The following is a 15,290-nucleotide window of genomic DNA, read 5'->3' on the forward strand; positions in this document are numbered from 1 at the left end:
AAGGCTACATGGTAGCGTAACGCAAACGTCTAGCATCCCAAATGTTGTATGTTCGAATCTCGTCATGGACAACTTTAGCATTTTAGCTAATTAGCAACTACTTAGCATGTTAACTAACCTTCCCCTAACCTAGCTAACAAAATAATGTGAAATGCTCTGAGACTAGGTTGCAGCCAGCATAATGGTCTGGAGAGGGAAACTAATAGGCCTAGTGACTATAGATGATTGATTAGGGGCCGACCCTCTCGTCATTTAGAGGCGGGGTGGTGGCGTAGAAAAAGAAGAGAGACATCATCGCATCACGTTTTTTCAACATTGAACAAGTGAGAATGTGATACATTGAAAGTAACAGATTAACACGGGGGTTCTTACCATACATTTCAAGACACGACTCAGTGACGGGTGAGTAGCATCAATATAGCTTGCTAGCCAATTCCTTATCTCGCTAACCAAAACAACCATCAAATGCCGAACTTGACAGGCAAGCTCTGCTAGTTAGCTCGCGCTTGAATGACGTTTTCTCGAGCGATGGAACCACAGAATTTGAACTCTCATAAGAACAAATATGTTTGTGACTTGATTAGCTCGATTGTAGCAAGTTTGTGACGTATGTCCAGGGCACATGCTACATAGCATAGCTTGTTGTTGAATACCTGGCACACTGTGATCACTGGCGCAAGCTAGCAACTTATCCATGATGGTTCGAACATTATTATATTATTGGCTCTGGACAAATCTCTGACTGCTGCCAGCTAGCAAGGTATGCTCAGCAAATCACAATCGTCCACTGACCCTCAACTAACTTTTTAACAGACCAGGTCTTTCAGTTCCAATGAGGTCAGTTAGCAATCAAGCAAGTAAGCAAAGAGATCATAGCTTGTCTTCCACTGTTTTTAAGCCCATTGATAGTTAGGTATACATTAATTCAAAATACATTCAATGGCCACTGATGTTTTCAAATTTTGGCATTATCATGTTTCATAAGACTAGGAAGTTAAATTGTTTTAACTATTGTGTGGAGCTCCATCTAGCTTGTCAGGTGAATATGATTTGGTTTTGGATTTGTCCACTGTTGTGTGTGTACATCCAACAGGTTGTTCTCTTACAGGATGGAGAGTGGGGATGACAGTGTCCTGCGCTCCCGCAGCGCTTTACCTAAGATGCCCACCATTTCAGACCTGGATGGTATGGATGGAGAGAGCAGCAATGGAGAGATCCACAGTAATGGTGCGAGAATGAAGCTTGATTAACAGGTGTCAGAGCTAAATGCAACACAGGTGGTTGAACAGTTGGAAAGTGTTTATGCGTATGAGTAAGAATGATCTATGTGGGGTGACATTATCAGGATATAGATGGGGCAATTCTTAGGTCATGGGTTGAGCTCTCAAATGTCATTGTTTTATTTCTACTTAGTCAATGGTCAAACCTGTTTAAATTCTGAGTGAAGATAACCTGGATTAACCCCAAGTACAGTCATTCAGTCATGGGTGTGTTTGAATGGTTGTACAGTGGCACTTTCTTAAACCCCAGCAGCTGTTTCTCACTAGTCATGTCTTTATAGTGGTTACATTTGTTTCTCAAGACCAGTCTTCAATGACTCTCAAATGACTAAGCGCCTCATGGAACTTCCCTGACCTGTCCTGTTGCCCAGTTCTTTACATTTCTTATAAAATTATTTTTCAACAGCATTCAAAGGTCGGTTGTTATCTGTAGAACTATATCCGGTCTAAAGTCTACATGGTAGCGTACTACTCATTTGATCCTGTTTGAAGACGAAAATGGATTTAACCACACCCCAGCTAGCTCTGTTCCTTGTCCTTAAGGTTCCCTGAGACTGCTTATTATTTCCCATGGGGAATAATGGCCAATTGTCCACCCGCTATATTGATTCAGGCATTTATGTAAATATTTAACATGGTATTGTTTACTCATAGTAGACCTATATTAATTCTCCTCTTGGGTAACCTGGCAACTGTATTGGTCCTGAAGTCATTTAGGATTCACATATTCCTCACTGGCACTAGTAGACTCTGGAACTGAAGGGATACGAAAGTCTGACCCACAATTTATTGCTTTTTGCATTTTCTCCATCTATTTCAGGAAAAATGGAAGTGGAGCGACTCATCAGCAAGAAACTCCAACTGAAGAGGAAAGCAGAGGTGAGACTTAAAACAGAATGTGTTGTCAGCAGGTCAAATGTGTTCTATTTTTTCTGAGCCTGTGATTAGATCCTGAGTTCTGATGTCAAATCCTCCAAACAATGTTGTCTGTTCTCACAAGTCACCCGTCCATTGTTTGAGTCCCAATGATTCAACAAACTCCTCTTAGTTCTGTCACTGTTTGTGGATGTGCCTAATCATATATTTTTTTTAATGTGTTTTGTTCCTTGCTTCTGCACTGCCAAATCCCTACTGGACTGATTCAATATTTTCCTTACGCCTATGTGAGCTGTAACATTATCATTTTAACCTGGCGAGCTGCTTTGCCTTGCCTGTTTGTGTTCAAATCCTGTCATTATTTGTGCATTAGAAAAAGAGCTAACAACTAGCAGTGAGCCAACGTGACGTAAAAGGCTATTCTAATCTGCATCTTTCCCACTTTCATGCCTGGAGAATGGAACGCTACAGCAAGAGGCACTTCTGCTTTTATTACATCCAAACCCTTGTCTGATTTGAGTCAATGAGTATTGCATACCAGTGAGGAAATTACTGAAATGCATTGTAGGCGTCAACCTCGGTGACTGAGTGTCCAAATTTAAAGTTTCACAATGAATTGGGAAGTGCAGACTGAAGAGAGCCACTTGAAACATGTATTGATGTATGGTGTAAATGGCTGAACTATGAAGTGTTATTCACATCTTATCGCATTATAATAGATGGGTGAAATTAACATGTCCTGTCTTTACTGTACAGAACACCCAAACCCAGAGAGCGCACTTATTTTCACACAATGTAAGAGGAAGAGAGAATGAGGAAGAGGATTATTGTTTTCTTAAAGCGATCTTTTAAGGGCTGTTTGTTTAGTATAAAGGTCAACTAACCTTTACCCTCATCAGCTGTTACTGTGCAAACAGATCAAATAGACAGAACAGTCACCACAGTCTTTCTGGACATGAGGTCATCATTAAAACATTTTTCTTTAAAGGGTCATCATTATCTCCAGCTACAAATGGTTACTTTCCCTTCTGACATAATGTTTGTCAATTTAATATTTGTCTTTATGATAGGGATTTAAATAAAAATTCACAACCATCCTTTTCATTTAACTAAACCGTATGCCTTGCTGATTGTGGATGTGTCTCTGGTCTGCAGCACTTGAAGTCTGACCTGATGAGGCAGTTTGACTCCCAGGTGTTGGAGTTCATGGACAGTCTGATAGAGGAATCGGCCAGCCTGGAGCCTGCTCCTGTCCCTAATGTCTTCTCCCCTCCTCTGTCAGATAAAGAGAGGAGTAAGCTCAGGTATTGAGCCCCTCACTGCCCCCTTTTGCCTTCCACCATTCTCCTTTCTGACCTATTCTCTTACTATGTCAGAGGTCAACATCTATTTAACTAATATTTTGTCAATGTTTTTTATTCTATTAGGCATCTCCAAGGGTCATCCCAGGGCCAAGGCAAACAGTTTGTGGTCCGGAGGTCCTTGTTAGAGTAAGTGGCGAGTTGATAATAGACTGTGTTTGACTGCTTTTGACAAAAACTCCCTCATCGAACACTATATACATTGTGCTTAAACTGAAATGTTGCTGGTTCTGTGTTGTTTATCATGGTCTATGTCTCTTGTTTCACAGTGAGCTGTTTGAAGTGAACCACATCCGGACCATCTACCACATGTTCATTGCCCTGCTGATCCTCTTTATCCTCAGCACCCTGGTGGTTGACTTCATCGATGAAGGCAGGTGAGGTGTAACACTGATTCTTTACTGATCTCTCTCTTTAAATATAAACTACCACTTGTGTATTGACTCTTCATTCCCCCCTCTTCCCCAGATTGGTGCTTGACTTTGACCTGCTGGTCTATGTATTTGGACAGTTCCCCCTGGTGGTGATTACCTGGATCTGCATGTTCCTTTCAGTGCTGGTGGTGCCCTACAGCCTGTTCCACACCTGGGCCTCTCACTACCATGAGTCCAGCCATGGGACCCTGTGGTCTCTTATACTGGGCTCTCTCTTCCTGCTCTACCAGGGCCTGGGCCTAGGCTTCCTGCCTACCTTTGTGGTGGTGAAGAACAGCTTTCCCCCTGCATCCTGCTTCATCATCATCCTGGAACAGGTACTCCAAATGCAGGCCCGCCTGGGGCATGACATGTTCTTTGTTTTATTGATGTTCAGTCTCCTGATGGACATGCATTGTGATTGGTTGACAACATGTGCTGTCTCCCTGCAGGTGCGCCTGATGATGAAGGCACACTCCTATATCAGGGAGAATGTCCCCAAAGTTCTGGCTTTGGCAAAAGACAAATCCAGTAAGCAACTATGTTTTTTATGAATCATTTATATACACTATCTTACATTCTGTTTTTGTCTGTAGATGTATTCAGTTCCCTTTTTTAAATTTAGTTTTTATTCTCCAGGCTCATCCCCAGTCTCTCCACTAATCCCACAGCTGAGCCACTATATCTACTTCCTCTTTGCTCCCACCCTTATCTACAGAGATAAATATCCCAGGTAAGCAGAGGGGAATGACATAAGACCTAGTTTAAATTAACATACCTCTTGCATGTTACACTCGGCTGCAAGGGAGCTATTTACCTTTCTGTAAACATTCAAACTCTTGTTTCCCTCTGCAGGAATCCCGTCATCAGGTGGAGTTATGTGGCCTCTAAGTTATTACAGGTATGATTTGAGAATCTAAATGACTGCCTGAGCATAGTTGAAGACCTTGACCAGGAGATCAGTTCAGTTATGTAGTTTCTCTCTCTCATCTTTCAGGTTCTAGGATGTCTCTTCTATGCCTACTATGTGTTTGTGCGCCTCTGCATCCCACAGTTCCGCAGCATCAGCCAGCAACTGTTTGACCTGCGGGCCATGGTCCTGTGTGTGTTCAACTCAATCCTGCCAGGTAACTCCAGTCAACACATCCTCACTTGCAGCTTGTCTCATCGGCATTACAGTATTCCTCCTGCATGTTCACTATATTGTCTTCTGGGTCACTCTGTCTGGATGATTCTGTTAGCTACCTACAACAATATTTGAATGAATGGAGGGTATTCATATGTCATCTGTGTGTCTCTCTGTAGGAGTTCTGGTTCTCTTCTTGGCCTTTTTTGCCTTCCTGCACTGCTGGCTCAATGCCTTTGCTGAGATGCTGCGGTTTGCTGACAGGATGTTTTACAAGGTACACAGGCAGATGCCTTTCCTCGGCCATATTACTAATTTAGTCAATCACTGACTAGATCTACAGCGCAGTAGTGCCACAGTGTTCACTACACTGCCTCAATCAGCTCTTTGCTGTGTTCTTTAAAAAATGTATATATTGATTTTGCTTCACAGGATTGGTGGAACTCCACATCCTTTGCCAATTACTACCGCACCTGGAACGTGGTGGTACACGACTGGCTGTATTACTATGTGTACTGTGACTTCCTATGGGTGAGTGTTGTGTTATTGTTGCACTTGGCATTAATGTTAATCTCTCTGTTTTTACAATACTTATGAAGTATCCCTCCCATTGCTCTGTAACTCTAATTTTAAACAAGCAAGCCAGTTGAGCAGCTTTGATTAAATGTTGTCCATGCCCGTCTTAACCCTCTGGTCTGTCTTTTTTTTTTTTTTTTTTCTACTCCACTCCCTGACAGATGTCGAAGAAGAGATTTCGGGCGGCAGGCATGTTATTGGTCTTCACTATGTCTGCAGTAGTGCATGAGTACATCTTGGCGATCTGCTTCGGCTTCTTCTACCCAGTCCTCTTCTGCCTCTTCATGTGCTTCGGAAGTAAGACCATACCTTCATTACAATACAACAGACACAATATAAAAACAGAAGGTTTTTCTCATTTTGTAGCATTTTTCTGACTCTCAATCCTAACTGCTCTCATCTCCTTTACTGTGCTGTTCATCTGTCAGTGATGTTTAACTTCATTCTTCATGACCGGAGAAAAGGCCCAATTTGGAACGTGATCATGTGGACTGCTCTGTTCCTCGGTCAGGGGGTCATCATCTGCCTCTACTCCCAGGAGTGGTATGCACAGCGCTACTGCCCCCTTCAGGAGGTATACACCACTGCACATCTAGGAAAAACATTCATTTTAGGCTCATATTTCATAGCTGTTCAGATCAAGGAGAGTAAATCTTTTAAACAATTGAGATGCAACCTTAGATCCAACCAAGTCTTTACATGCCATGTTTTTTTGTTTTGTTTTTAGCCCTCTTTCCTAGAGCTGCTGAAGCCGCGTTCCTGGAGCTGTCACCTCCAGACCAACCCAGCAGTCGACTCTTGAGGGGCTGTAACTGACATCACATTGAACTACTGAACCGACAACACTCGCCAATCTATTGAAAGTGTTTATGAAGAGCACAACCTCCTGTTTCTTTCAAGACTTTACTTTTTGTTTAGGAAGAGCACAACCTCCTGTTTCTTTCAAGACTTTACTTTTTGTTTGACTTAATTTTTTGTGTGTTCCACTAGTAATTCTGACTGATATTGAGAGACTGCTTTAGTCATTTGAAAGGGCATGGAGTGAGTTAGACATATAATGGCCTCTGTCATTCACAAAGATGCCTTATTTATCCTTTTAGTTTCATGACAAACCTATTGGAAATCAGGGTAACATAGAGCACATATAAATGTTAACAGAATATTTTTTATTTTATTTATACTTTTAATTTCAGCCTGGATACAATTACCATATTCTTTCATTTGAAATGCACTTTCAATGCCAATATGGTAAATTGTAAAATTGCTGCTTTTCCCAAAAGTTGACCTCTTAGCAAACATGCAGTTATATATATTTAGCAAATAATTTACTTAAATAAAAAATGTTTTATTTTTATGAACCCAGACATTTCAAATGTTCAGGCACTGTATTTTGTGTAGTCTAGTCTCCAAGGTGTTTTAAGTCATGTTGATGGAGATCAGGGTTGGGCTCATTTCAGAAGTTTGAAATTAACTACGATTCAACTCATGAGTTGAAATTAGAGTTGAATTGGCTGCACCCCACAGGATGTAGAGTTTGTGTGACAGAAAGTAATTCAAGGAAATTTCACTCGTCATACAACATGAGTTTCATTGAGTCTCACAGTTCCAGATATCAAATAATAACTTTTCTCTGGAAATAATGTTTATAACCTTGGTGCTTAGAATAGCCAATTATATTTCTGCCAACCCTTTAATTTGTTTGGCTTCTTTTTGATGTCCTCAGGGTCAACTGCAGGGTTACACTAATGCATTCTGGGAAATGTATTTTCCTCATTGAACAAAATCTAATCAACTTAATGAAATACAATAACTTTGAATATTCACATACAGGTTTTGTTTCCCTTGATCGTTCAGTTTGTCCTGAAAATCAATTGTTTTAACAATTTTATATGCATGTATATAATGACATGTATCATTTACAAGATGTATATTTGTATAGACTACACCTAATATAGATTAGAGGCATTTGAATTTCTCTGAATTCAATTACATTTCCTTTCAGTCAAGTTTGAATTGCAATTTTGTATGCTGTTTACTATTTTAATTGGAATTTGAGGCATTCTCCATTTCAATTCTGAAGTGAGCCCACCCCTGATGGAGATGTTAGATTATTAAACAAAATTGAGATTAGTTTGCTCTGTGATTACTGGTATGAAGGTAAGATGTGAAGCCTTTGTCAGATGTGAAGCCTTACACACAAGATTAATGTTAATTAAGAATATGTATTTATTCAAAAGCAATATTGAAAGTGTTCCTTTACCAATCAAAAATTCCACACCTGACCTTGAGTTGGTGGAAACTGCACTGCTGTTGCAGCTGGCTGCTCCAATGTTGCCATTATCAGTATGACTGATGCATGTATTGTTTATTTACTTACATCATTACACTAACTGTTGCCATTAATGCTGTAAATTAGGGATTCAATTTCAGCTTCAATCCATGAGTCTGATAGACTTGTCGTTTTGTGATTGTCTCTCTATGGATTGTCTATCTATGGAACAGTTTTTGTTTTTGACTCAAACCATGTATGGTGATAATTTAAACCACCAGATGGCGCTGTAATGTAATGTTTTTGAATTCCTACTTGTTTCTCATGACAATCTATTTTACTCATAACTAATTATTTAAGAAGGACCGTTAACAAAACATTGTTATATAGAGAAACGTGTGTGTGAATGTGTGTGTTTATATATATATATATATCCTATCAAGAGATTTTGTTGCAAGACTACTTCAGCCTGTATTGTAATTGGGACACTGTTTACTATTTGTGTTCGTATTTCAGTGGTTATTTCGAGCCCACTTTTGATATTATTATGATGCTCTTTTGATCATTTAGAAAATGAGTGATACTTTTGTTCAGATATTTCTATTTTTGAACAGAGATTGACATTCCTCTATTTTTCTTGATAAATTTATGGAGTTAGTGTTTAAAACATTTATTTGGTATTATACGAGATATGTTGTATAATATTTACCATTACAGTGCATTAGGTATATGTCAGGTTGAAAATAAAGCTATAAATCTATATATTTTTGGTCTTTTAACCAAACCCTGGGTTAGAATTGTGACTGCAGCATTTTTTACTTTAAAAATAACAGTTCGGGTTTTTGATGTGCTTTCCATATAGAATATTCTACATTTCATAATGTCAAGACAATACAAAGTTGAATGGATTTTGCTAAATGCTTTTTGTCATAAATTTTATTGTTAATACTTATTAATCAAATGGCCACCCTTTTGTTTTTACATTGCTGCTACTCGCTGTTAATTATCTATGCAAAGTCACTTTACCCCTACCTACATATACAAATTACCTCGACTAACCTGTATATAGCCTCGTTATTGTTATTTAGTCAATATTTTCTTAAAACTGCATTGTTGGTTAAGGGCTTGTAAGTAAGCATTTCACGGTAAGGTACACCAGTTGTATTCGGCGCATGTGACAAATACAATTTGATTTAATTTAAAATGTAGTCAGTTCAAATCACAGTTGTGAGATCCTATCCATGAAATCACACCAGTATGCACAGTAGGAATAGGGGGAGCAGGCAATAGAGAGGCATGAAACATTAGCTGTCACGTCAGTGGTATGGATCCGAACTGTCACTGCCAAAAGAAAACAGCCATAGGTTGTCTTTTTAAGTGTTTTTTGGTAGAAATGGCTTTCACACAAATAACATTTAGTCAATGTTATGACAGTATTTAAAGAGTGTATATTCTAACGTTGAACAATAGACATTTCGTTTTTCCAGAGGTCTTACCACATACATAAAAGTTTTGAACAATGCAATCATGATAGTAGTTGGTCTGGCAAATCTCGACAGAGGGTCTATGGTTGGTCCTCGAGCTGTCCGCCTAGTGGCTCGGAGGTCCTAGTAATGTTGGGGACAGGGATGGGAATGGAGTTTGGTGAAGGGTAACCCCCCCCCCCCCCCCCCCCCTTTGCGAAATAGGAAGCTCTATTCTGCGGTAAAGATGGCGGCGGCAGAGGGGGCGCGCAGTAGCCGGAGCACGGCGAAACGACCCTGAAAGGCTCCATATTTCATAGAAACTCGGACGTGGGGGACCGAATATTACTGTCTCGAGATCCCACGGACCGTTGGCAAAGTTGTTTCCAGTGATTTATCAGACTTTTGCTTTATTGTTTGAGGCAAGGTGGGTGTGTTTCACAACGATATAGCTATCGAGCTAACAGCTAACGTCAAGCTAGCTAGCGAGGAGACGGGTTGAGGAAGATTTCTGAACAGGCCGCTCCATATTTGGGGGATGTGAACTGGGAGTGTGCAGGGTTGGATAGCTTCGTCCCGAACATCTTTACACCGAACTGCGGGGATGGGACAACAGGTAGGCCGCGTTGGTGAGGGGACTTCGACAGGGCTGCCACCACCACAACAACAGCAGCAACACCCTGGGAAGGGGAACAGGGGCAACGCCGGGAGGAGACCCCGGGAAATCAGTAACGTTAGCACTGGAACACCGCCAGGCAGGGTTGCTGCCGTTAACGTGCCGGACCCAGCAATTAATATATTCACCCAGCATTCAGGTAGGAATAGCCACATGGTATTACACAATAGTTTATTTAATCAACTGGTTTGTGCAATAGTAGTCAAACTGTTATTTTTAATTGGGTAGTTAACCAGCCAATTTACTTCTACTAATCAATTCTATGTGCTCGTCAACGACGCGTTAGCGGAATTACAACCAATTGCCATCAGTGCCAGCTCTAGTTGTACGGTTAGCCAGCATATGTTTGCTAGTTTTCTTGGTTTCTAATATGTTCTCGTACATTATCAGACAATGAAGTTGAAGAACACAAGCGTGAAGTGACAATGACAGCTTGACATGTCCCACAAGTAGCCTAATGGTTGTGTGTGTTTTTTTTTTTTCATGCAGCTGTCTGGCATGGGCAGGTAACAGTGCAGTCAGTGCTACTAACGAGGATTGGGGTTGTTATTCTGATCCCAAACAGAGTGATGAAGAAAGAGCCGTTTCAGGACTACACAGCTGCAAGCAGCAAAGGGACTGTTCACTTCTCCTGCCACTGAGAGATGCTTGTTAAACAATGATCTCTGCCACAAGGGGATGCAGTGGCAATTCCACTCCATTAACTCACTATGGCAGCCACAACAGTCTCACATTTCAGCCTGAAGTGGTTTTCACATGCTCGGTTACAACATACTCAGCAGAAAATTGCAGCTCAAAGTAATTTTTTGAATTATGTTTGTGTAACTGACCGTAATGCAACATATTCTTTGAGGATACTCTCATTTTCATAGACATTGTAATGTACTGAAAGACTCACTGTGGTCAAATGATCTAGTGACACACTCAGTGTGCTCTGAGGGTCAAACTGCACTCTCATTTTGCTGCTGTCTAGGCCTGTTATGTCACATTGGCACTCACAATTTGGTCAAGAGAAGGCAATCATTAAGGATCTCCCTGCAGGGAAACCATTATTGCATTTGGTCAGCCAAACCCTGCTCTGAGTAGGAATTAATTGCTGTTGTGTATGTATGCTATTAGGTTCTGTAAGACCATTAGGGAAGCGTTATGTTGAGGGGGATGTTATTATTCTTTGCATGACAAAGCTATAATATCCATCCATGATTGTAACAACTATACAGTCTACTGCTTCCATTGAGCTTCTGCCTGCCTAAGGGAAGGTCAGTCAAAGTCTTGTATGAAATCAGATGTGATGGGAATCGCAAGATTGTACGGCTCATCCAATAGTTGTTTTTCAGTGCTCTGCACTGGGGCAAAGAGATACCTGTCACATCTCCACAATTAAACTCTTAAGCTGGAAACGCAAACCTGAAAAGTGCACACTATCTGTTTTTTAAAATGTCAAGTGTGTCCTTTTTATAGCTGGATGCATAGCCAAGTTGTTGGAAGGCTGTTAACCTTGTAAACCTTTCCATTATATTTTGAAGTATGAAAGCATTAGTTTGTGCAACTCTCTCCTTGACCTAGCAGAATCAATTCTAATGTAAGTCTATATGATGCAGTTATTACCTGGCAGTGCCACTGTTCGGTAATATCAATGTGTTGTGAAGTCATTGGACCATGTGAGTAAATCAGCAGTGTGTCAATGTCGAACATGGTTTTGTCTGTTCATAGGATTTGAGCCCTGCACATCTGGCTGAGTTATGTGACCACACACCAAGGCTGCTTTAACATTTACATTTAAGTCATTTAGCAGACGCTCTTATCCAGAGCGACTTACAAATTGGTGCATTCACCTTATGACATCCAGTGGAACAGCCACTTTACAATAGTGCATCTAAATCTTTTAAGGGGGGGGGGTCAGAAGGATTGCTTTATCCTATCCTAGGTATTCCTTAAAGAGGTGGGGTTTCAGGTGTCTCCGGAAGGTGGTGATTGACTCCGCTGTCCTGGCGTCGTGAGGGAGTTTGTTCCACCATTGGGGTGCCAGAGCAGCGAACAGTTTTGACGAACAGTTTTAACAAAGTTATTTTCCAACAAAGCACATTTCCTCCTTAATTTGCTGAGCAAGATGACTTGAGGTCCTTCTTTTAGCCATTTTTGATTGCCACTATTGAATAGTTTATCTTTTGTGTGGTTTGTCAATGGTGAAAGGCCTAGGTGTACAGTGCAGTTTTTACCAAATGAAAATGCAATGACTTAGGAATCATGTTTTGATACTGTGGCTATTTTAGATATATGTCTCAGTCTGTGACCTTTTTGAGGTGTGTGTGTGTGTGGTACGTGTGTACTGGTGTCCATGTTTGTATGGGTTATGCCTGTGTACGTGTATCTTTTTGCCTGAAGGGATTCACGGTGGGGACAGACAAGTTTTCTAAATCAATGGCCTCTCCATATCACTGTCCCCCAAGGTGACTCGGTACATCCCTGTTGGGTCACGATGCCATTTTGTTATTTGTTTATTTATTCATTGTCTCCGGATCTTAGAATACGTTTCTTTGCTGCGTTATGAAAACTAAACCCTATGTGACTCAGTGGCATTTTAAAGCCGAAGGGAACGGTATCTTTGATATGTAATATGTAGCCTAAGTGGAGGAAGGTTCACATTCCCCCTAACCACATCATGAGTTTAGAGTGCTCATCCAGTGTAATACTCTTCCGATCAAGTGAACTTAGAATTCTTCAATCGTTTAATGGCTTGTGTGGAACTATGGTCTTTCATTTTGCTCTGCCTTGGGCTCTTGTTTGCAGAATTCACAGAAGTGTTGATTTGGCTATCAAGCCCATAAACAATTCAGCAGGTTGAGCGGTCAAGAGCAGGTTTCATATACTCGATTAGGAAATGGGCCACTTGTATTTAACATCTCTGCTCTACATGTTCTCCCTCCGCCTGCCTTCATAAAATGGAATGAGTTCCAGGGCAGGCAGGACAGTGGATGGGTGATCTGCCCATTATCCCTGATACATAAACTGATTTGCATTAGGAATGAAATTGAAATATATGTGCAAAGGCCCCAACAACCAAAATAAGCCTCACAGTACTGCCAATTGACTTTGAGGCAACTGTAAGATTTTAACAAATGTAAACTTGATGTGGTGAAGTAATCATGTCCATTGGTGGCTTATCTGGGTGACTGGATCCTCTCCCCCACCCAGCAGGTCACCCCGAGTTGCATCCTTCAGCCACTAGAAGGAGCTCCGTCTCGTAATTTTCAGCCCTATAAATGCTGGGTAGTTGTGTTCATTTGCATGTTTACTAGGGTATGTACTATGCTTATGCATGCCATGAAGCATATTGATTATTGTGGCGGACTATGTAATGGTAATATAGTACACCCTGTACTATTGCTTCATTAATTATTAATTCTTCCTCTCGCTCCTCTCTATGTGTCTGACTGGTGAGAGCATGAGGAAGGGACGAAAGACAGCACTTAATCCCAGCTCATTTTCCCCTTCCCAGTGTAACTCATTCTACTCTCATTTAAAATAACCAAAGAAAATGGTTGGAGTCGATGTTGCTGCTGTTGCAGATGACAACTGTCCCACCTGAACTTACATACTCCCACATATATATCATATTGGGACTTTGTTTACCCTACAGAAGGTCAAGTTGTTTACTGTCTATCTTGTAAAACCTAGATCAGTGGTTTTCAACTGGTTTTGCTTGGGGAACCAAATCGAACCAGGTTGTCTCGGTCGCGAGGCAGTATTCGCATCGTGGAAAAAGAATCACCAAAATACAATCTGCAAGATATTTTTTAATGCTATATTGATAGTAAATGTATCAGTTATAACAAGTTAACAACATTCCCACCTCTTTCATTGACAATAATACAATGGTGCCCATATTCTTGATGAAGAATGTTAATAAATTCACTGACTTGAGACACAAAATCAACCAAAATAGCGCTGCTGTTAGCTCTATAATGAAAATACTGTGATTTGAAGATTTTTTTTTCCAGAGATTAAATTAATAACAAATGTAAGTCTTATGTTCAGACTGGAGTGTGTGTGTATATATATATATATACATTTGTGGCCTGCTGGAGGTCATTTTGCAGGGCTCTGGCAGTGCACCTCCTTGCACAAAGGCGGAGGTAGCGGTCCTGCTGCTGGGTTGTTGCCCTCCTACGGCCTCCTCCACGTCTCCTGATGTACTGGCCTGTCTCCTGGTAGTGCCTCCATGCTCTGGACACTACGCTGACAGACACAGCAAACCTTTTTGCCACAGCTCGCATTGATGTGCCATCCTGGATGAACTGCACTACCTGAGCCACTTGTGTGGGTTGTAGACTCCGTCTCATGCTACCACTAGAGTGAGAGCACCGCCAGCATTCAAAAGTGACCAAAACATCAGCCAGGAAGCATAGGAACTGAGAAGTGGTCTGTGGTCACCACCTGCAGAATCACTCCTTTTTTAGGGGTGTCTTGCTAATTGCCTATAATTTCCACCTTTTGTCTATTCCATTTGCACAACAGCATGTGAAATTTATTGTCAATCAGTGTTGCTTCCAACGTGGACAGTTTGATTTCACAGAAGTGTGATTGACTTGGAGTTACATTGTGTTGTTTAAGTGTTCCCTTTATTTTTTTTGAGCAGTGTATATATACGTTTGTATAGAAATAAAAACATTAAAATAAAAAAAACTCTGACATCCAGGACCCACTCAAACTACCGTGAACCAAATTTGGGTCTTGACTCACCAGTTGAGATTTGCTGACGTAAATCATATAGGTTCAGATACAGTATGTCATGCTGCTGTTGGTTTTCCAAGTGGGAGACTGGTCTATTGGGCTGCTTAGTGAAGATGTCTGATTTGAAACGCAAAACCAGTTCAGTGTTGACTGGGTGCCAGCACTTGGCCTGGGTTGTGTCTGAATGCTCTATCAGTGCTTATCCAGAGATCCAAGCTCCTGGCTTGGACCCTACTCCCTCAGCGGGACTGAGTCTCTATCCACTATCACTCTCATCCCAGACTACTTGGTTCTCTCTGTGCCCAAAGCTCAGCTCAAATCCTTCATCTTCATTCCCTGTCTTCTCATCTGCCTCTGTGTCATCTTAGTGGAGTTGAAATTGAGCACTGCTTATACCCGGGATAATCCTCTGTCCTCCCTCTTCTTCCCCTCCTGTTTAATCACACACCAGAGTCGGCCTTAATCTGGCCTTTAATGTGGTGCTGCCAGGGGCTCTTGTGTTGAGCAGTGGGGGTG

At 41.1% G+C, this 15,290-nt stretch overlaps 2 protein-coding genes across 8 annotated transcripts in view; both read left to right on the forward strand.

Annotated features, from left to right (window-relative positions):
- The first annotated feature begins 45 nt into the window (after positions 1–45).
- soat1 (sterol O-acyltransferase 1) lies at positions 46–8,661 on the forward strand. Of its 3 annotated transcripts, none has more exons than XM_055861192.1 (16): positions 46–402; positions 1,094–1,227; positions 2,101–2,159; positions 3,312–3,460; positions 3,584–3,646; positions 3,787–3,894; positions 3,986–4,268; positions 4,383–4,461; positions 4,570–4,663; positions 4,786–4,831; positions 4,928–5,057; positions 5,236–5,333; positions 5,489–5,587; positions 5,794–5,929; positions 6,061–6,206; positions 6,360–8,661. In XM_055861192.1, exons 2-16 carry the CDS (start codon positions 1,110–1,112, stop codon positions 6,432–6,434), a joined length of 1,683 nt encoding a protein of 560 aa, XP_055717167.1. In that variant the 5' UTR covers positions 46–402; positions 1,094–1,109; the 3' UTR covers positions 6,435–8,661. The 3 variants fall into 3 exon arrangements, with proteins under 3 accessions (XP_055717167.1, XP_055717166.1, XP_055717168.1); XM_055861191.1 differs by having other exon boundaries at positions 1,109–1,227; XM_055861193.1 differs by lacking the exons at positions 46–402; positions 1,094–1,227 and adding an exon at positions 1,250–1,901.
- A 936-nt stretch (positions 8,662–9,597) lies between these two features.
- LOC129810564 (tyrosine-protein kinase ABL2-like) overlaps positions 9,598–15,290 on the forward strand; it is a 43,356-nt gene continuing 37,663 nt past the window's right edge. For 3 of the 5 annotated variants that reach the window (XM_055861194.1, XM_055861195.1, XM_055861198.1), the window contains exon 1: positions 9,598–10,179. In XM_055861194.1, coding sequence (XP_055717169.1) covers positions 9,969–10,179 — 211 coding nt within the window. In that variant the 5' untranslated portion in view covers positions 9,598–9,968. Of the gene's footprint in view, positions 10,180–10,660; positions 10,839–15,290 lie in introns of those variants that run through there. The other 2 variants (XM_055861196.1, XM_055861197.1) reach the window with 1 other exon arrangement.

The sequence above is a fragment of the Salvelinus fontinalis genome, chromosome 14 (genome assembly GCF_029448725.1).
Source record: "Salvelinus fontinalis isolate EN_2023a chromosome 14, ASM2944872v1, whole genome shotgun sequence".
Classification (NCBI taxonomy): Eukaryota; Metazoa; Chordata; class Actinopteri; order Salmoniformes; family Salmonidae; genus Salvelinus; species Salvelinus fontinalis.